The sequence below is a fragment of the Salvelinus alpinus genome, chromosome 8 (assembly GCF_045679555.1).
Source record: "Salvelinus alpinus chromosome 8, SLU_Salpinus.1, whole genome shotgun sequence".
NCBI lineage: Eukaryota > Metazoa > Chordata > Actinopteri > Salmoniformes > Salmonidae > Salvelinus > Salvelinus alpinus.
This window is the reverse complement of record NC_092093.1, coordinates 4,015,213-4,039,957: the sequence shown is the minus strand read 5'-3', so window position 1 is coordinate 4,039,957 and position 24,745 is coordinate 4,015,213. Positions and strand designations below refer to the sequence as shown.

The 24,745-nt window shown below is 43.9% G+C and overlaps 1 protein-coding gene across 1 annotated transcript in view; it reads right to left on the bottom strand.

Annotated features, from left to right (window-relative positions):
* Positions 1-7,342: 7,342 nt before the first annotated feature.
* nbas (NBAS subunit of NRZ tethering complex) overlaps positions 7,343-24,745 on the bottom strand; it is a 400,078-nt gene continuing 382,675 nt past the window's right edge. The window contains exons 52-54 of the mRNA XM_071412456.1: positions 22,503-22,656; positions 8,815-8,946; positions 7,343-7,945 (exon numbers count right to left, since the gene is read on the bottom strand). Coding sequence (XP_071268557.1) covers positions 7,670-7,945; positions 8,815-8,946; positions 22,503-22,656 — 562 coding nt within the window. The 3' untranslated portion in view covers positions 7,343-7,669. The remainder of the gene's footprint in view (positions 7,946-8,814; positions 8,947-22,502; positions 22,657-24,745) is intronic.

Below are 24,745 nucleotides of genomic sequence, written 5' to 3'. Positions count from 1 at the left end.
GTGCTGAGGTCATGTTGAGGTCCTTGCTGCAGGGGGGGGGGGTCATGGAGTGGAAGGGGCATAAGACTGATCTGGGGAGGACTATACAAGGTGTGGCTAGGTTTTGTTTGGGGAGGGGTCGACAGGTTGGAACGGATGTAAATGCTGGTGCTGTGGTCTGGAGACTAGGTCCTCTTGGTGCACGTCCTCTTGGTGCAGGTCCTCTGGGTGCAGGTCCTCTGGGTGCAGGTCCTCTGGGTGCAGGTCCTCTTGGTGCAGGTCCTCTGGGTGCAGGTCCTCTGGGTGCAGGTCCTCTGGGTGCAGGTCCTCTTGGTGCAGGTCCTCTTGGTGCAGGTCCTCTTGGTGCAGGTCCTCTTGGTGCAGGTCCTCTGGGTGCAGGTCCTCTGGGTGCAGGTCCTCTTGGTGCAGGTCCTCTGGGTGCAGGTCCTCTGGGTGCAGGTCCTCTGGGTGCAGGTCCTCTTGGTGCAGGTCCTCTTGGTGCAGGTCCTCTGGGTGCAGGTCCTCTGGGTGCAGGTCCTCTGGGTGCAGGTCCTCTTGGTGCAGGTCCTCTGGGTGCAGGTCCTCTGGGTGCAGGTCCTCTGGGTGCAGGTCCTCTGGGTGCAGGTCCTCTGGGTGCAGGTCCTCTGGGTGCAGGTCCTCTGGGTGCAGGTCCTCTGGGTGCAGGTCCTCTGGGTGCAGGTCCTCTGGGTGCAGGTCCTCTGGGTGCAGGTCCTCTGGGTGCAGGTCCTCTGGGTGCAGGTCCTCTGGGTGCAGGTCCTCTGGGTGCAGGTCCTCTGGGTGCAGGTCCTCTGGGTGCAGGTCCTCTTGGTGCAGGTCCTCTTGGTGCAGGTCCTCTTGGTGTAGGTCCTCTTGGTGCAGGTCCTCTTGGTGCAGGTCCTCTGGGTGCAGGTCCTCTTGGTGCAGGTCCTCTGGGTGCAGGTCCTCTTGGTGCAGGTCCTCTTGGTGCAGGTCCTCTTGGTGCAGGTCCTCTTGGTGCAGGTCCTCTGGGTGCAGGTCCTCTTGGTGCAGGTCCTCTGGGTGCAGGTCCTCTTGGTGCAGGTCCTCTTGGTGCAGGTCCTCTTGGTGCAAGTCCTCTTGGTGCAGGTCCTCTGCAGTTCTGGGAGGGTGACTGGCTGGTCTGGGTGGGGTTTCCCGTTTCTCTGTTGCTCCTGTGTGAGGTGTTGGGGCTGCGGGTGACGTCCTTCAGGGTCCTGGCGAAGGTGGGCACTGCTGCCTTGTAGAGGTGGACCTGGTCATAAAGGTGGGCACTGCTGCCTTGTAGAGGTGGACCTGGTCGTAAAGGTGGGCACTGCTGCCTTGTAGAGGTGGACCTGGTCGTAAAGGTGGGCACTGCTGCCTTGTAGAGGTGGACCTGGTCGTAAAGGTGGGCACTGCTGCCTTGTAGAGGTGGACCTGGTCGTAAAGGTGGGCACTGCTGCCTTGTAGAGGTGGACCTGGTCATAAAGGTGGGCACTGCTGCCTTGTAGAGGTGGACCTGGTCATTAAGGTGGACACTGCTGCCTTGTAGAGGTGGACCTGGTCATAAAGGTGGGCCCTGCTGCCTTGTAGAGGTGGACCTGGTCATAAAGGTGGGCACTGCTGCCTTGTAGAGGTGGACCTGGTCATAAAGGTGGGCCCTGCTGCCTTGTAGAGGTGGACCTGGTCATTAAGGTGGACACTGCTGCCTTGTAGAGGTGGACCTGGTCATAAAGGTGGGCCCTGCTGCCTTGTAGAGGTGGACCTGGTCATAAAGGTGGGCCCTGCTGCCTTGTAGAGGTGGACCTGGTCATAAAGGTGGGCCCTGCTGCCTTGTAGAGGTGGACCTGGTCATAAAGGTGGGCCCTGCTGCCTTGTAGAGGTGGACCTGGTCATAAAGGTGGGCCCTGCTGCCTTGTAGAGGTGGACCTGGTCGTAAAGGTGGGCACTGCTGCCTTGTAGAGGTGGACCTGGTCATTAAGGTGGGCTCTGCTGCCTTGTAGAGGTGGACCTGGTCGTAAAGGTGGGCACTGCTGCCTTGTAGAGGTGGACCTGGTCATAAAGGTGGGCACTGCTGCCTTGTAGAGGTGGACCTGGTCATTAAGGTGGGCTCTGCTGCCTTGTAGAGGTGGACCTGGTCATAAAGGTGGGCCCTGCTGCCTTGTAGAGGTGGACCTGGTCGTAAAGGTGGGCACTGCTGCCTTGTAGAGGTGGACCTGGTCGTAAAGGTGGGCCCTGCTGCCTTGTAGAGGTGGACCTGGTCATTAAGGTGGGCCCTGCTGCCTTGTAGAGGTGGACCTGGTCATTAAGGTGGACACTGCTGCCTTGTAGAGGTGGACCTGGTCATAAAGGTGGGCCCTGCTGCCTTGTAGAGGTGGACCTGGTCATTAAGGTGGGCCCTGCTGCCTTGTAGAGGTGGACCTGGTCATTAAGGTGGGCCCTGCTGCCTTGTAGAGGTGGACCTGGTCATTAAGGTGGGCCCTGCTGCCTTGTAGAGGTGGACCTGGTCATTAAGGTGGGCCCTGCTGCCTTGTAGAGGTGGACCTGGTCATTAAGGTGGGCCCTGCTGCCTTGTAGAGGTGGACCTGGTCATTAAGGTGGGCCCTGCTGCCTTGTAGAGGTGGACCTGGTCAAAGAGGCTGTTCAAGTCCAGGGTGGAGTAGTTTTGGGGCATAGTCACAGGAAATACCTGCGTTTACCGTCTGTATGGTAGCAGGGTGGAGGATAACCAAATGTGCGTTGGAAGAGGCTTTTTCAATCACTCCCTTGAGTGTTGGGCCCTCAGGTGGTTTGTGCCTGTGTGTATTATGATGTGGCTGGGGGACCCCACTTGGTCCTCAAACAGCAGCTCCAGGTTGTTGGACACTACAGTTTAGCCACTTTGTGTTTGGGGAAAAAGTTCTCTCTCTCTCATCAATGTATTTGCCATTTGAGTCAATGAGGAGCACAATCTGTGGCGTGTCATCAGTGGGTGTGGGGGTGTTGTCAGGGCTGTCCGGCGGTGGTCGAGGTCTGAAGTGGGCTGTTCTGTTGGCAACTCTGGGGGGGGTGGGGGCTAGCTCTCTCATGAGTGGTTCTTTGTCGCACTACAGCTTCCTCACCTCCTCCTTCAGTAATGTTAGCTGGGCCGCGTGGTCCTCCGCTAGCTGGGCCGCGTGGTCCTCCGCTAGCTGGGCTGTGTGTTCCTCCGTTAGCCGTGTGGTCCTCTGTTAGCTGGGCCGCGTGGTCCTCCGCTAGCTGGGCCGCGTGGTCCTCCGTTAGCTGAGCTGTGTGTTCCTCCGTTAGCTGGGCTGTGTGTTCCTCCGTTAGCTGAGCTGTGTGGTCCTCTGTTAGCTGGGCTGTGTGTTCCTCTGTTAGCTGGGCCGCGTGGTCCTCCGTTAGCTGAGCTGTGTGTTCCTCTGTTAGCTGGGCCGCGTGGTCCTCCGCTAGCTGGGCCGCGTGGTCCTCCGTTAGCTGAGCTGTGTGTTCCTCCGTTAGCTGGGCTGTGTGTTCCTCCGTTAGCTGAGCTGTGTGGTCCTCTGTTAGCTGGGCTGTGTGTTCCTCTGTTAGCTGGGCCGCGTGGTCCTCCGTTAGCTGAGCTGTGTGTTCCTCTGTTAGCTGGGCTGTGTGTTCCTCCGTTAGCTGGGCTGTGTGTTCCCCTGTTAGCTGAGCTGTGTGTTCCTCCGCTAGCTGGGCCGCGTGGTCCTCCGTTAGCTGAGCTGTGTGTTCCTCTGTTAGCTGGGCTGTGTGTTCCTCTGTTAGCTGGGCTGTGTGTTCCTCTGTTAGCTGGGCGGTGTGTTCCTCTGTTAGCTGGGCGGTGTGTTCCTCTGTTAGCTGGGCCGTGTGTTCCTCTGTTAGCTGGGCGGTGTGTTCCTCTGTTAGCTGGGCCGTGTGTTCCTCTGTTAGCTGGGCCGTGTGTTCCTCTGTTAGCTGGGCTGTGTGTTCCTCTGTTAGCTGGGCTGTGTGTTCCTCTGTTAGCTGGGCTGTGTGGTCCTCTGTTAGCCGTGTGGTCCTCTGTTAGCTGGGCTGTGTGGTCCTCTGTTAGCCGTGTGGTCCTCTGTTAGCTGGGCTGTGTGGTCCTCTGTTAGCTGGGTTGTGTGTTCCTCTGTTAGCTGGGCCGCGTGTTCCTCTGTTAGCTGGGCTGTGTGTTCCTCTGTTCCTTGTTAGCTGGGCTGTATGGTCCTCTGTTCGTTGGGCCGTGTGCTCCTCTGTTAGCTGGGCTGTGTGGTCCTCCGTTAGCTGGGCTGTGTGGTCCTCCGTTAGCTGGGCCGCGTGGTCCTCCGTTAGCTGGGCCGTGTGGTCCTCTCTCTCCTTAAGTTCTCTCACCTCAGACCGGAGTGCAGTCCAGCTCCACCTTCAGCCCTCTGGGTACTGTAGAGGGGGTGGTGTTGTGCTGGTCTGGTTTGTGTTTCTGTGTTGTCTGGAGTATGTGGACTAGCTCTCTGAGCTCCAACCATGTCTCTCTCCAGCTCTGTGAATGTATCCCTCTCAGTGATGGAGGAGCAGGGTAGTTGTGGGACCTGGGTGTGTTCAGTGCTGGGGGGCGGGGGGGGTCTTCTCTTGCCGTGCTCTCTCTCTCTCTGATTCTGTGGAAATGTATGAAGTTGCCCTGCTCCACCACTGTTCAAAGGCTGTCTCAGTCACAGAGTCCTCGTTTTCCACCCTCCACCTGTAACTTCTCTCTTGAAAGAGGGTCTTGTGTGCTCTTATAAACAGTGATGGTCTGTGTGGAAGATTACATTTCTTACGGGCTCATTTTTGTAGCAGTCAGCAAAAAACGTGTCTCTGGATTGTCCACGAAGAGCTTCTCTTTCCGTGCCTTGTCATTTCTAATATCCAGGGGGTACTGTACTGCACAGAGGGAAGCCAGGGAAAAGGGGGCCAAAGAGGGCCTCTGCATTTGGGTGGGAGAGGAACTCTGCTGCCATTGTTGGACTTCACACCTCTCATTTCACACGGATTAATGTTGCAGCCGCTTCTGTTCTGTCCTAGCGAGCTTGGCTGCCTTTTAACTTAGCATTCGGGCGTTATAAAGTTAAACATCTAGAGATTGTCGTAATGTTATTTCATTCTAAACCTTCGAAGTAGCTTCAGATTGAACATTACTCAGATCCAGGTTGGATGATCATGTTGTGCTTCTTTTACTGGTTGCTGGTTTGTCAGAAAGTTTGCTGGATAGACCTTGGCAGTAACAATCCTTGGTAATACCTAAAACTCCCTAAAACTCAAACTAATTCTCTCTCTCCCTCGCTCTAAAACGTTAACTTTAATTCTCTCCAACCCTCTCTCTAAAACGCTAACTAATTCTCTCTCTAAAACGCTAACTCTCTCCAACACGCTAACTCTAATTATCTCTAACCATCTCTCTACAACTAACTAATACTCTCTCTCTAAAACTCTAACTCTCTCTAACCCTCTCTCTCTAAATCGTTAACCCTCTCTCTAACCCTCTCTCTCTAAATCGTTAACTCTCTCTCTAACCCTCTCTCTCTAAATCGTTAACCCTCTCTCTAACCCTCTCTCTCTAAATCGTTAACTCTAATTCTCTCTCCCCTTGCTGTACTGATCTTTATCTTGTCTTCTCTCTCATCAATCTGTTGCTCTTTCTTTCTCTCCAACTCCACACCTCTTTCACCACCTCCTCCTCTCTTCTCTACCTCCATATTTTCCTTATCTGCTGGATAAGAGATTCCCTTTGTTCTGTCTGCACAGGAACAGGGGCTTCCCTCTCTTCTCTCCCACTGTTCTGTCTGCACAGGATCAGGTGCTTCCCTCTCTTCTCTCCCACTGTTCTGTCTGCACAGGAACAGGGGCTTCCCTCTCTTCTCTCCCACTGTTCTGTCTGCACAGGAACAGGGGCTTCCCTCTCTTCTCTCCCACTGTTCTGTCTGCACAGGAACAGGGGCTTCCCTCTCTTCTCTCCCACTGTTCTGTCTGCACAGGAACAGGGGCTTCCCTCTCTTCTCTCCCACTGTTCTGTCTGCACAGGAACAGGGGCTTCCCTCTCTTCTCTCCCACTGTTCTGTCTGCACAGGATCAGGTGCTTCCCTCTCTTCTCTCCCACTGTTCTGTCTGCACAGGAACAGGGGCTTCCCTCTCTTCTCTCCCACTGTTCTGTCTGCACAGGAACAGGGGCTTCCCTCTCTTCTCTCCCACTGTTCTGTCTGCACAGGAACAGGGGCTTCCCTCTCTTCTCTCCCACTGTTCTGTCTGCACAGGAACAGGGGCTTCCCTCTCTTCTCTCCCACTGTTCTGTCTGCACAGGAACAGGGGCTTCCCTCTCTTCTCTCCCACTGTTCTGTCTGCACAGGAACAGGGGCTTCCCTCTCTTCTCTCCCACTGTTCTGTCTGCACATGAACAGGGGCTTCCCTCTCTTCTCTCCCACTGTTCTGTCTGCACATGAACAGGGGCTTCCCTCTCTTCTCTCCCACTGTTCTGTCTGCACAGGAACAGGGGCTTCCCTCTCCTCTCTCCCACTGTTCTGTCTGCACAGGAACAGGGGCTTCCCTCTCCTCTCTCCCACTGTTCTGTCTGCACAGGAACAGGGGCTTCCCTCTCTTCTCTCCCACTGTTCTGTCTGCACAGGAACAGGGGCTTCCCTCTCTTCTCTCCCACTGTTCTGTCTGCACAGGAACAGGGGCTTCCCTCTCCTCTCTCCCACTGTTCTGTCTGCACAGGAACAGGGGCTTCCCTATCTTCTCTCCCACTGTTCTGTCTGCACAGGAACAGGGGCTTCCCTCTCTCCTCTCCCACTGTTCTGTCTGCACAGGAACAGGGGCTTCCCTCTCTTCTCTCCCACTGTTCTGTCTGCACAGGAACAGGGGCTTTCCTCTCTTCTCTCCCACTGTTCTGTCTGCACAGGAACAGGGGCTTCCCTCTCTTCTCTCCCACTGTTCTGTCTGCACAGGAACAGGGGCTTCCCTCTCTCCTCTCCCACTGTTCTGTCTGCACAGGAACAGGGGCTTCCCTCTCTTCTCTCCCACTGCGCCACAAAGGACTCTTAGACGAGAGTTAAATGCATTCTTAGAAAGAGATAACGTCTCTCCTTGTTCTCTTCCCCTGAGGGGCCAATGTTATTTTCCTCCGCTCTCACCCTCTCTCTCCCTTCCTCCCTCCCCCTCTCTCCCTTCCTCCCTCCCCCTCCCTCCCCACTCACTCTCCCTCCCTCCCTACTCTCTCCCCCTACAGTCTCTGAAGAAGAGAAGAAGAGAGCCAAAAGAAAAGTTTCAGATGTTTTCCAGACCTCATAAATAGTCTGTCATACGACTCCGTGTGGATCCAGGAATACGACTCAACAAACCACTGGAAAAGAACCAGGAAAACCAGCTCATTACACGGTGCTTATCCATTTCAAATCATCACAAATTACCTTCCAACTTAATAAATTGTACGACTACACAATTAGTATTTATTTTGGATTAATACGGATTTAATGATTCGTGTTATATTTCAGGTCAAAGCACGTGTAGCGTGTGTCAGAACACTGGACAGCCAATCGTAGACACAGCGGCACAGGTCTTCACTTAACAACAACAACAATAATAACAACACCCTATTAGCCAATTACAGTGCTAGTGTGAGAGAGCTGGTGCACGTGTGTGAGAGAGCTGGTGCACGTGCGTGCGACAACACCCAGCCACTCAGTGTCGGGGGGTTTTCAGGGCCAATTTGATTTCTAGTAATGAATAGATAACATTAGTAACACAGCGTCTGTCTGGCTTCCTCTCCAGTACCTCAGAGCCACTTCTTAATGACAGTGAGCGCTGTGTTAAACGTGCTGAGGCCCGGGTGGGTTCCACGGGAGGTCAGAAGCAGGGAGCCGGCCTGAGCTCGGTACCCAGCCTGGAGGAGCTCCGTCGCGGCCTTCTCCACGTCCCATCTTCCCTCCCGGTGTCTGGAGAGCAGGTGGGCGCTGAGAGGAGGGTAGAGGGGGGACGATACACACCCCACCAGGAGACCGGCATCTAGCAGGAGAGACAGGAGCTCTGGGTCGCAGGTAGAGTCACACACCTGAGAGAGAGGAGGGTACAAGGTTAAAAACACCGGAGAAAACAAGAAGCCTACTGAGACAGTCCTTATCTGAGTTATCTAACGACATCTAAACATTTTCTAGCTCCTAAACAGCTGGGTGATCCAGCCTCTACAACCACTTCTGTGTGTCATACGGAGCAGAAGACCCATTCTGTGTGTCACACGGAGCAGAAGACCCATTCTGTGTGTCATACGGAGCAGAAGACCCATTCTGTGTGTCATACGGAGCAGAAGACCCATTCTGTGAGTCATACGGAGCAGAAGACCCATTCTGTGTGTCATACGGAGCAGAAGACCCATTCTGTGAGTCATACGGAGCAGAAGACCCATTCTGTGAGTCACACGGAGCAGAAGACCCATTCTGTGAGTCATACGGAGCAGAAGACCCATTCTGTGTGTCATACGGAGCAGAGGACCCATTCTGTGTGTCATACGGAGCAGAAGACCCATTCTGTGTGTCATACGGAGCAGAAGACCCATTCTGTGTGTCATACGGAGCAGAAGACCCATTCTGTGTGTCATACGGAGCAGAAGATCCATTCTGTGTGTCATACGGAGCAGAAGACCCATTCTGTGTGTCATACGGAGCAGAAGACCCATTCTGTGTGTCATACGGAGCAGAAGACCCATTCTGTGTGTCATACGGAGCAGAAGACCCATTCTGTGAGTCATACGGAGCAGAAGACCCATTCTGTGTGTCATACGGAGCAGAAGACCCATTCTGTGTGTCATACGGAGCAGAAGACCCATTCTGTGTGTCATACGGAGCAGAAGACCCATTCTGTGAGTCACACGGAGCAGAAGACCCATTCTGTGAGTCATACGGATCAATAGAGTCTGTTTGTTACCTCGGTGATGTTGTTGATCTGATCCAGGGCCAGCTCTAACAGCTGGGGGTCTTCACTCTCGGTCATCAGTTTGAGAGCTGGGAGCCGTAGGCCTGGTTGATCCAGGAGCAGAGAGGACATGTGTCTGATACACTGTAGGGAGAGGGAGGGAAGGAGGGGAGGGAAGGAGGGATGAGGAGGGAGGGGGACGGAGGTAGGAATGAGGAGTGAGGGAGTGAGGAGGAGGGAAAGAGGGAGGGATGCGGAGGGAAGGAGGGGGGAGAAGGAGGGAGGGAGGGAGGGATGAGGAGGGAAGGAGGGGCGGTGAGGGGGAAGGAGGAGGGGGGAGAAGGAGGGAGGGAAGGAGGGGGGGGTGAGGGGGGAAGGAGGAGGGAGGGGGGAGAAGGAGGGAGGGATGAGGAGGGATGAGGAGGGAAGGAGGGAGGGAAGGAGGGAGGGATGAGGAGGGAAGGAGGGGGGGGTGAGGGGGGAAGGAGTAGGGAGGGGGAGAAGGAGGGAGTGAGGGAGGGAGGGGGAGGAGGGAGGGAGGGAGAGGAGGAGGGAGAGGAGGAGGAGGGGGAGGGACGGGGAGGAGGGAGGGGGGGAAGGAGGGAAGGGGGGAGGGATGGGGAGAAGGAGGGAGGGGGAGGGGGAGGAGGGAGAGGGGGGAGGAGGGAGAAGGAGGGAGGGGAGGAGGAGGGAGGGGGAGGAGGAGGGTGAGGGGGGTGAGGGAGGGTGAGGGAGGGGGGGGGGGGAGGGGGAGAAGGAGGGAGGGACATATGCAGTACATGTTAAAAAGAGAGCCGCATGGCTGAGTGGTGCTGGTGGTAATATATGGATATCACAAGGCCATCGCTCTCCCATCATGCTCTAGTGGTTTCATTCTATAGGCTTTCAATTAAATCAGTGTTCAGAGTGAAACAGTCATCTCCTCTCCACACAGATTACCTTTGGGGTAGTACCAGTAATAACACAACGCTATTCACACATAACACCATTATACTACACTGTCTAGTTCTACACATAATACTACACTGTCTAGTTCTACACATAACACCATTATACTACACTGTCTAGTTCTACACACAGAGATTACCTTTGGGGTAGTACCAGTAATATCACAACGCTATTCACACATAACACCATAATACTACACTGTCTAGTTCTACACATAACACCATTATACTACACTGTCTAGTTCTACACATAATACCATTATACTACACTGTCTAGTTCTACACATAATACCATAATACTACACTGTCTAGTTCTACACATAACACCATTATACTACACTGTCTAGTTCTACACATAATACCATTATACTACACTGTCTAGTTCTACACACAGAGATTACCTTAGGGGTAGTACTATTACCAGTAATAACGCTATTCACACACCATTATACTACACTGTCTAGTTCTACACATAACACCATTATACTACACTGTCTAGTTCTACACATAATACCATAATACTACACTGTCTAGTTCTACACATAACACCATTAGACTACACTGTCTAGTTCTACACATAACACCATTATACTACACTGTCTAGTTCTACACATAACACCATTATACTACACTGTCTAGTTCTACACATAATACCATAATACTACACTGTCTAGTTCTACACATAACACCATTATACTACACTGTCTAGTTCTACACATTATACTACACTGTCTAGTTCTACACATAATACCATTATACTACACTGTCTAGTTCTACACATAATACTACACTGTCTAGTTCTACACATAACACCATTATACTACACTGTCTAGTTCTACACATAATACTACACTGTCTAGTTCTACACATAATACTACACTGTCTAGTTCTACACATAATACCATTATACTACACTGTCTAGTTCTACACATAACACCATTATACTACACTGTCTAGTTCTACACATAATACCATTATACTACACTGTCTAGCTCTACACAAAATACCATTATACTACACTGTCTAGTTCTACACATAATACCATTATACTACACTGTCTAGTTCTACACATAATACCATTATACTACACTGTCTAGTTCTACACATAACACCATTATACTACACTGTCTAGTTCTACACATAATACCATTATACTACACTGTCTAGTTCTACACATAATACCATTATACTACACTGTCTAGTTCTACACATAATACCATTATACTACACTGTCTAGTTCTACACATAATACTACACTGTCTAGTTCTACACATAACACCATTATACTACACTGTCTAGTTCTACACATAACACCATTATACTACACTGTCTAGTTCTACACATAATACTACACTGTCTAGTTCTACACATAATACCATTATACTACACTGTCTAGTTCTACACATTATACTACACTGTCTAGTTCTACACATAATACCATTACACTACACTGTCTAGTTCTACACATAATACCATTATACTACACTGTCTAGTTCTACACATAATACCAGTATACTACACTGTCTAGTTCTACACATAATACCATTATACTACACTGTCTAGTTCTACACATAACACCATTATACTACACTGTCTAGTTCTACACATAATACCATTATACTACACTGTCTAGTTCTACACATAATACCATTATACTACACTGTCTAGTTCTACACATAATACTACACTGTCTAGTTCTACACATAATACCATTATACTACACTGTCTAGTTCTACACATAATACCATTATACTACACTGTCTAGTTCTACACATAACACCATTATACTACACTGTCTAGTTCTACACATAATACCATTATACTACACTGTCTAGCTCTACACATAATACCATTATACTACACTGTCTAGTTCTACACATAATACCATTATACTACACTGTCTAGTTCTACACATAACACCATTATACTACACTGTCTAGTTCTACACATAATACCATTATACTACACTGTCTAGCTCTACACATAATACCATTATACTACACTGTCTAGTTCTACACATAATACCATTATACTACACTGTCTAGTTTTACACATAACACCATTATACTACACTGTCTAGCTCTACACATAATACCATTATACTACACTGTCTAGTTCTACACATAATACCATTATACTACACTGTCTAGTTCTACACATAATACCATTATACTACACTGTCTAGTTCTACACATAACACCATTATACTACACTGTCTAGTTCTACACATAATACCATTATACTACACTGTCTAGTTCTACACATAATACTACACTGTCTAGTTGTACACATAATACTACACTGTCTAGTTCTACACATAACACCATTATACTACACTGTCTAGTTCTACACATAACACCATTATACTACACTGTCTAGTTCTACACATAATACTACACTGTCTAGTTCTACACATAATACCATTACACTACACTGTCTAGTTCTACACATAATACCATTATACTACACTGTCTAGTTCTACACATAATACCATTATACTACACTGTCTAGTTCTACACATAATACCATTATACTACACTGTCTAGTTCTACACATAACACCATTATACTACACTGTCTAGTTCTACACATAATACCATTATACTACACTGTCTAGTTCTACACATAATACCATTATACTACACTGTCTAGTTCTACACATAATACTACACTGTCTAGTTGTACACATAATACTACACTGTCTAGTTCTACACATAACACCATTATACTACACTGTCTAGTTCTACACATAACACCATTATACTACACTGTCTAGTTCTACACATAATACTACACTGTCTAGTTCTACACATAATACCATTACACTACACTGTCTAGTTCTACACATAATACCATTATACTACACTGTCTAGTTCTACACATAATACCATTATACTACACTGTCTAGTTCTACACATAATACCATTATACTACACTGTCTAGTTCTACACATAACACCATTATACTACACTGTCTAGTTCTACACATAATACCATTATACTACACTGTCTAGTTCTACACATAATACCATTATACTACACTGTCTAGTTCTACACATAACACCATTATACTACACTGTCTAGTTCTACACATAACACCATTATACTACACTGTCTAGTTCTACACATAATACCATTATACTACACTGTCTAGTTCTACACATAATACCATTATACTACACTGTCTAGTTCTACACATAACACCATAATACTACACTGTCTAGTTCTACACATAATACTACACTGTCTAGTTCTACACAAAACACCATTATACTACACTGTCTAGTTCTACACATAATACTACACTGTCTAGTTCTACACATAATATCATTATACTACACTGTCTAGCTCTACACATAATACTACACTGTCTAGCTCTACACATAATACCATTATACTACACTATCTAGTTCTATACATAATACCATTATACTACACTGTCTAGCTCTACACATAATACCATTATAATACACTGTCTAGCTCTACACATAATACCATTATACTACACTATCTAGTTCTACACATAATACCATAATACTACACTGTCTAGTTCTACACATAATACCATTATACTACACTGTCTAGCTCTACACATAACACCATTATACTACACTGTCTAGTTCTACACATAATACTACACTGTCTAGTTCTACACATACTACCATTATACTACACTGTCTAGGTCTACACATAATACCATTATACTACACTGTCTAGTTCTACACATACCACCATTATACTACACTGTCTAGTTCTACACATACCACCATTATACTACAATGTCTAGTTCTTCACATAATACCATTATACTACACTGTCTAGTTCTACACATAATACTACACTGTCTAGTTCTACACATAATACCATTATACTACACTGTCTAGTTCTACACATAATACCATTATACTACACTGTCTAGGTCTACACATAACACCATTATACTACACTGTCTAGTTCTACACATAATACTACACTGTCTAGTTCTACACATAATACCATTATACTACACTGCCTAGTTCTACACATAATACTACACTGTCTAGTTCTACACATAATACCATTATACTACACTGTCTAGTTCTATACAGAACACCATTATACTACACTGTCTAGTTCTACACATAACACCATTATACTACACTGTCTAGTTCTACACATAATACCATTATACTACACTGTCTAGTTCTACACATAATACCATTATACTACACTGTCTAGTTCTACACATAACACCATAATACTACACTGTCTAGTTCTACACATAATACTACACTGTCTAGTTCTACACAAAACACCATTATACTACACTGTCTAGTTCTACACATAATACTACACTGTCTAGTTCTACACATAATATCATTATACTACACTGTCTAGCTCTACACATAATACTACACTGTCTAGCTCTACACATAATACCATTATACTACACTATCTAGTTCTATACATAATACCATTATACTACACTGTCTAGTTCTACACACAGAGATTACCTTAGGGGTAGTACTATTACCAGTAATAACGCTATTCACACACCATTATACTACACTGTCTAGTTCTACACATAACACCATTATACTACACTGTCTAGTTCTACACATAATACCATAATACTACACTGTCTAGTTCTACACATAACACCATTAGACTACACTGTCTAGTTCTACACATAACACCATTATACTACACTGTCTAGTTCTACACATAACACCATTATACTACACTGTCTAGTTCTACACATAATACCATAATACTACACTGTCTAGTTCTACACATAACACCATTATACTACACTGTCTAGTTCTACACATAACACCATTATACTACACTGTCTAGTTCTACACATTATACTACACTGTCTAGTTCTACACATAATACCATTATACTACACTGTCTAGTTCTACACATAATACTACACTGTCTAGTTCTACACATAACACCATTATACTACACTGTCTAGTTCTACACATAATACTACACTGTCTAGTTCTACACATAATACTACACTGTCTAGTTCTACACATAATACCATTATACTACACTGTCTAGTTCTACACATAACACCATTATACTACACTGTCTAGTTCTACACATAATACCATTATACTACACTGTCTAGCTCTACACAAAATACCATTATACTACACTGTCTAGTTCTACACTGTCTAGTTCTACACATAATACTACACTGTCTAGTTCTACACAAAACACCATTATACTACACTGTCTAGTTCTACACATAATACTACACTGTCTAGTTCTACACATAATATCATTATACTACACTGTCTAGCTCTACACATAATACTACACTGTCTAGCTCTACACATAATACCATTATACTACACTATCTAGTTCTATACATAATACCATTATACTACACTGTCTAGTTCTACACACAGAGATTACCTTAGGGGTAGTACTATTACCAGTAATAACGCTATTCACACACCATTATACTACACTGTCTAGTTCTACACATAACACCATTATACTACACTGTCTAGTTCTACACATAATACCATAATACTACACTGTCTAGTTCTACACATAACACCATTAGACTACACTGTCTAGTTCTACACATAACACCATTATACTACACTGTCTAGTTCTACACATAACACCATTATACTACACTGTCTAGTTCTACACATAATACCATAATACTACACTGTCTAGTTCTACACATAACACCATTATACTACACTGTCTAGTTCTACACATAACACCATTATACTACACTGTCTAGTTCTACACATTATACTACACTGTCTAGTTCTACACATAATACCATTATACTACACTGTCTAGTTCTACACATAATACTACACTGTCTAGTTCTACACATAACACCATTATACTACACTGTCTAGTTCTACACATAATACTACACTGTCTAGTTCTACACATAATACTACACTGTCTAGTTCTACACATAATACCATTATACTACACTGTCTAGTTCTACACATAACACCATTATACTACACTGTCTAGTTCTACACATAATACCATTATACTACACTGTCTAGCTCTACACAAAATACCATTATACTACACTGTCTAGTTCTACACATAATACCATTATACTACACTGTCTAGTTCTACACATAATATCATTATACTACACTGTCTAGCTCTACACATAATACTACACTGTCTAGCTCTACACATAATACCATTATACTACACTATCTAGTTCTATACATAATACCATTATACTACACTGTCTAGTTCTACACACAGAGATTACCTTAGGGGTAGTACTATTACCAGTAATAACGCTATTCACACACCATTATACTACACTGTCTAGTTCTACACATAACACCATTATACTACACTGTCTAGTTCTACACATAATACTACACTGTCTAGTTCTACACATAATACCATTATACTACACTGTCTAGTTCTACACATTATACTACACTGTCTAGTTCTACACATAATACCATTACACTACACTGTCTAGTTCTACACATAATACCATTATACTACACTGTCTAGTTCTACACATAATACCAGTATACTACACTGTCTAGTTCTACACATAATACCATTATACTACACTGTCTAGTTCTACACATAACACCATTATACTACACTGTCTAGTTCTACACATAATACCATTATACTACACTGTCTAGTTCTACACATAATACCATTATACTACACTGTCTAGTTCTACACATAATACTACACTGTCTAGTTCTACACATAATACCATTATACTACACTGTCTAGTTCTACACATAATATCATTATACTACACTGTCTAGTTCTACACATAACACCATTATACTACACTGTCTAGTTCTACACATAATACCATTATACTACACTGTCTAGCTCTACACATAATACCATTATACTACACTGTCTAGTTCTACACATAATACCATTATACTACACTGTCTAGTTCTACACATAACACCATTATACTACACTGTCTAGTTCTACACATAATACCATTATACTACACTGTCTAGCTCTACACATAATACCATTATACTACACTGTCTAGTTCTACACATAATACCATTATACTACACTGTCTAGTTTTACACATAACACCATTATACTACACTGTCTAGTTCTACACATAATACCATTATACTACACTGTCTAGCTCTACACATAATACCATTATACTAGACTGTCTAGTTCTACACATAATACCATTATACTACACTGTCTAGTTCTACACATAATACCATTATACTACACTGTCTAGTTCTACACATAACACCATTATACTACACTGTCTAGTTCTACACATAATACCATTATACTACACTGTCTAGTTCTACACATAATACCATTATACTACACTGTCTAGTTCTACACATAATACTACACTGTCTAGTTGTACACATAATACTACACTGTCTAGTTCTACACATAACACCATTATACTACACTGTCTAGTTCTACACATAACACCATTATACTACACTGTCTAGTTCTACACATAATACTACACTGTCTAGTTCTACACATAATACCATTACACTACACTGTCTAGTTCTACACATAATACCATTATACTACACTGTCTAGTTCTACACATAATACCATTATACTACACTGTCTAGTTCTACACATAATACCATTATACTACACTGTCTAGTTCTACACATAACACCATTATACTACACTGTCTAGTTCTACACATAACACCATTATACTACACTGTCTAGTTCTACACATAATACCATTATACTACACTGTCTAGTTCTACACATAATACCATTATACTACACTGTCTAGTTCTACACATAACACCATTATACTACACTGTCTAGTTCTACACATAACACCATTATACTACACTGTCTAGTTCTACACATAATACCATTATACTACACTGTCTAGTTCTACACATAATACCATTATACTACACTGTCTAGTTCTACACATAACACCATAATACTACACTGTCTAGTTCTACACATAATACTACACTGTCTAGTTCTACACAAAACACCATTATACTACACTGTCTAGTTCTACACATAATACTACACTGTCTAGTTCTACACATAATATCATTATACTACACTGTCTAGCTCTACACATAATACTACACTGTCTAGCTCTACACATAATACCATTATACTACACTATCTAGTTCTATACATAATACCATTATACTACACTGTCTAGCTCTACACATAATACCATTATAATACACTGTCTAGCTCTACACATAATACCATTATACTACACTATCTAGTTCTACACATAATACCATAATACTACACTGTCTAGTTCTACACATAATACCATTATACTACACTGTCTAGCTCTACACATAACACCATTATACTACACTGTCTAGTTCTACACATAATACTACACTGTCTAGTTCTACACATACTACCATTATACTACACTGTCTAGGTCTACACATAATACCATTATACTACACTGTCTAGTTCTACACATACCACCATTATACTACACTGTCTAGTTCTACACATACCACCATTATACTACAATGTCTAGTTCTTCACATAATACCATTATACTACACTGTCTAGTTCTACACATAATACTACACTGTCTAGTTCTACACATAATACCATTATACTACACTGTCTAGTTCTACACATAATACCATTATACTACACTGTCTAGGTCTACACATAACACCATTATACTACACTGTCTAGTTCTACACATAATACTACACTGTCTAGTTCTACACATAATACCATTATACTACACTGCCTAGTTCTACACATAATACTACACTGTCTAGTTCTACACATAATACCATTATACTACACTGTCTAGTTCTATACAGAACACAATTATACTACACTGTCTAGTTCTACACATAACACCATTATACTACACTGTCTAGTTCTACACATAATACCATTATACTACACTGTCTAGTTCTACACATAATACCATTATAATACACTGTCTAGTTCTACACATAACACCATAATACTACACTGTCTAGTTCTACACATAATACTACACTGTCTAGTTCTACACAAAACACCATTATACTACACTGTCTAGTTCTACACATAATACTACACTGTCTAGTTCTACACATAATACCATTATACTACACTGTCTAGTTCTACACATAATACTACACTGTCTAGTTCTACACATAATACCATTATACTACACTGTCTAGTTCTACACATAATACCATTATACTACACTGTCTAGTTCTACACATAATACCATTATACTACACTGTCTAGTTCTACACATAACACCATTATACTACACTGTCTAGTTCTACACATAATACCATTATACTACACTGTCTAGTTCTACACATAATACTACACTGTCTAGTTCTACACATAACACCATTATACTACACTGTCTAGTTCTACACATAATACCATTATACTACACTGTCTAGTTCTACACATAATACCATTATACTACACTGTCTAGTTCTACACATAACACCATTATAATACACTGTCTAGCTCTACACATAACACCATTATACTACACTGTCTAGTTCTACACATAATACTACACTGTCTAGTTCTACACATAATACCATTATACTACACTGTCTAGCTCTACACATAATACCATTATACTACACTGTCTAGCTCTACACATAACACCATTATACTACACTGTCTAGTTCTACACATAACGCCATTATACTAAACTGTCTAGTTCTACACATAATACCATTATACTACACTGTCTAGCTCTACACATAACACCATTATACTACACTGTCTAGTTCTACACATAACACCATTATACTACACTGTCTAGTTCTACACATAATACTACACTGTCTAGTTCTACACATAATACCATTATACTACACTGTCTAGTTCTACACATAATACCATTATACTACACTGTCTAGGTCTACACATAACACCATCATACTACACTGTCTAGTTCTACACATAATACTACACTGTCTAGTTCTACACATAATACCATTATACTACACTGTCTAGTTCTACACATAATACTACACTGTCTAGTTCTACACATAATACCATTATACTACACTGTCTAGTTCTACACATAATACCATTATACTACACTGTCTAGTTCTACACATAATACCATTATACTACACTGTCTAGTTCTACACATAACACCATTATACTACACTGTCTAGTTCTACACATAATACCATTATACTACACTGTCTAGTTCTACACATAATACTACACTGTCTAGTTCTACACATAACACCATTATACTAAACTGTCTAGTTCTACACATAATACCATTATACTACACTGTCTAGTTCTACACATAATACCATTATACTACACTGTCTAGTTCTACACATAACACCATTATAATACACTGTCTAGCTCTACACATAACACCATTATACTACACTGTCTAGTTCTACACATAATACTACACTGTCTAGTTCTACACATAATACCATTATACTACACTGTCTAGCTCTACACATAATACCATTATACTACACTGTCTAGCTCTACACATAACACCATTATACTACACTGTCTAGTTCTACACATAACACCATTATACTAAACTGTCTAGTTCTACACATAATACCATTATACTACACTGTCTAGCTCTACACATAACACCATTATACTACACTGTCTAGTTCTACACATAACACCATTATACTACACTGTCTAGCTCTACACATAACACCATTATACTACACTGTCTAGTTCTACACATAATACTACACTGTCTAGTTCTACACATAATACCATTATACTACACTGTCTAGCTCTACACATAATACCATTATACTACACTGTCTAGCTCTACACATAACACCATTATACTACACTGTCTAGTTCTACACATAACACCATTATACTACACTGTCTAGTTCTACACATAATACCATTATACTACACTGTCTAGCTCTATACATAACACCATTATACTACACTGTCTAGTTCTACACATAATACTACACTGTCTAGTTCTACATATAATACCATTATACTACACTGTCTAGCTCTACACATAATACCATTATACTACACTGTCTAGCTCTACACATAATACTACACTGTCTAGTTCTACACATAATACCATTATACTACACTGTCTAGCTCTACACATAACACCATTATACTACACTGTCTAGCTCTACACATAATACTACACTGTCTAGTTCTACACATAATACCATTATACTACACTATCTAGTTCTACACATAACACCATTATACTACACTGTCTAGTTCTACACATAATACCATTATACTACACTGTCTAGCTCTACACATAATACCATTATACTACACTGTCTAGCTCTACACATAACACCATTATACTACACTGTCTAGCTCTACACATAATACTACACTGTCTAGTTCTACACATAATACCATTATACTACACTATCTAGTTCTACACATAACACCATTATACTACACTGTCTAGTTCTACACATAATACCATTATACTACACTGTCTAGCTCTACACATAACACCATTATACTACACTGTCTAGCTCTACACATAACACCATTATACTACACTGTCTAGTTCTACACATAATACTACACTGTCTAGTTCTACACATAACACCATTATACTACACTGTCTAGTTCTACACATAACACCATTATACTACACTGTCTAGTTCTACACATAATACTACACTGTCTAGCTCTACACATAACACCATTATACTACACTGTCTAGCTCTACACATAACACCATTATACTACACTGTCTAGCTCTACACATAATACCATTATACTACACTGTCTAGCTCTACACATAACACCATTATACTACACTGTCTAGTTCTACACATAACACCATTATACTACACTGTCTAGTTCTACACATAATACTACACTGTCTAGCTCTACACATAACACCATTATACTACACTGTCTAGCTCTACACATAATACCATTATACTACACTGTCTAGCTCTACACATAACACCATTATACTACACTGTCTAGTTCTACACATAACACCATTATACTACACTGTCTAGTTCTACACATAATACTACACTGTCTAGTTCTACACATAATACCATTATACTACACTGTCTAGCTCTACACATAACACCATTATACTACACTGTCTAGTTCTACACATAATACCATTATACTACACTGTCTAGCTCTACACATAACACCATTATACTACACTGTCTAGTTCTACACATAACACCATTATACTGCACTGTCTAGCTCTACACATAATACCATTATACTACACTGTCTAGCTCTATACATAACACCATTATACTACACTGTCTAGTTCTACACATAATACCATTATACTACACTGTCTAGTTCTACACATAATACTACACTGTCTAGTTCTACACATAACACCATTATACTACACTGTCTAGTTCTACACATAATACCATTATACTACACTGTCTAGCTCTACACATAACACCATTATACTACACTGTCTAGTTCTACACATAATACCATTATACTACACTGTCTAGCTCTACACATAACACCATTATACTACACTGTCTAGTTCTACACATAACACCATTATACTACACTGTCTAGCTCTACACATAATACCATTATACTACACTGTCTAGCTCTATACATAACACCATTATACTACACTGTCTAGTTCTACACATAATACTACACTGTCTAGTTCTACACATAATACCATTATACTACACTGTCTAGCTCTACACATAATACCATTATACTACACTGTCTAGCTCTATACATAACACCATTATACTACACTAGTTCTATACACACACTGGTAGGTGTTACCTGGGCAGGTAGTTTGTGTTTGGAGGGGTAGAGGGAGCGGACCATGTTCATGATCTCCTGACCCAGGTCCAGTCCGACCTCTGACCCGCGACCTCTGCAGCATTCTATTAAGGTAGAGGTCAGCACCACCCAGGGGTTACGCTCACACTGAGCACTGAGGAGGGATGCAGACAGACAGGTTACTGAGGAGGGATGCAGACAGACAGGTTACTGAGGAGGGATGCAGACAGACAGGTTACTGAGCACTGAGGAGGGATGCAGACAGACAGGTTACTGAGCACTGAGGAGGGATGCAGACAGACAGGTTACTGAGCACTGAGGAGGGACGCAGACAGACAGGTTACTGAGCACTGAGGAGGGATGCAGACAGACAGGTTACTGAGCACTGAGGAGGGATGCAGACAGACAGGTTACTGAGCACTGAGGAGGGATGCAGACATACAGGTTACTGAGCACTGAGGAGGGATGCAGACAGACAGGTTACTGAGGAGGGATGCAGACAGACAGGTTACTGAGCACTGAGGAGGGATGCAGACAGACAGGTTACTGAGGAGGGATGCAGACAGACAGGTTACTGAGCACTGAGGAGGGATGCAGACAGACAGGTTACTGAGCACTGAGGAGGGATGCAGACAGACAGGTTACTGAGGAGGGATGCAGACAGACAGGTTACTGAGCACTGAGGAGGGATGCAGACAGACAGGTTACTGAGCACTGAGGAGGGATGCAGACAGACAGGTTACTGAGGAGGGATGCAGACAGACAGGTTACTGAGCACTGAGGAGGGATGCAGACAGACAGGTTACTGAGCACTGAGGAGGGATGCAGACAGACAGGTTACTGAGGAGGGATGCAGACAGACAGGTTACTGAGCACTGAGGAGGGATGCAGACAGACAGGTTACTGAGCACTGAGGAGGGATGCAGACAGACAGGTTACTGAGCACTGAGGAGGGATGCAGACAGACAGGTTACTGAGGAGGGATGCAGACAGACAGGTTACTGAGCACTGAGGAGGGATGCAGACAGACAGGTTACTGAGCACTGAGGAGGGATGCAGACAGACAGGTTACTGAGCAATGAGGAGGGATGCAGACAGACAGGTTACTGAGCACTGAGGAGGGACGCAGACAGACAGGTTACTGAGCACTGAGGAGGGATGCAGACAGACAGGTTACTGAGCACTGAGGAGGGATGCAGACATACAGGTTACTGAGCACTGAGGAGGGATGCAGACAGACAGGTTACTGAGCACTGAGGAGGGATGCAGACAGACATGTTACTGTGTGGGTCTGAAGGAGGGATGCAGACAGACAGGTTACTGTGTGGGTCTGTAAAATGTGTGTGTTTGTTCAAAACTGTAACAGAAGACAGGATAACTGAGAAGAGGAGGAACAGAAGGAGGGATGAGGCCGAGGAGAAGACAGGAGAAGAGGAGGAACAGAAGGAGGGATGAGGCCGAGGAGAAGACAGGAGAAGAGGAGGGATGAGGCTGAGGAGAAGAGGATGAGAAGACAGGAGAAGAGGAGGAACAGAAGGAGGGATGAGGCTGAGGAGAAGACAGGAGAAGAGGAGGAACAGAAGGAGGGATGAGGCTGAGGAGAAGACAGGAGAAGAGGAGGGATGAGGCTGAGGAGAAGAGGATGAGAAGACAGGAGAAGAGGAGGAACAGAAGGAGGGATGAGGCCGAGGAGAAGACAGGAGAAGAGGAGGAACAGAAGGAGGGATGAGACCGAGGAGAAGACAGGAGAAGAGGAGGAACAGAAGGAGGGATGAGACCGAGGAGAAGACAGGAGAAGAGGAGGAACAGAAGGAGGGATGAGGCCGAGGAGAAGACAGGAGAAGAGGAGGAACAGAAGAAGGGATGAGGCCGAGGAGAAGACAGGAGAAGAGGAGGAACAGAAGGAGGGATGAGGCCGAGGAGAAGACAGGAGAAGAGGAGGAACAGAAGAAGGGATGAGGCCGAGGAGAAGACAGGAGAAGAGGAGGAACAGAAGGAGGGATGAGGCCGAGGAGAAGACAGGAGAAGAGGAGGAACAGAAGGAGGGATGAGGCCGAGGAGAAGACAGGAGAAGAGGAGGAACAGAAGGAGGGATGAGGCCGAGGAGAAGACAGGAGAAGAGGAGGAACAGAAGGAGGGATGAGGCCGAGGAGAAGACAGGAGAAGAGGAGGAACAGAAGGAGGGATGAGGCCGAGGAGAAGACAGGAGAAGAGGAGGGATGAGGCCGAGGAGAAGACAGGAG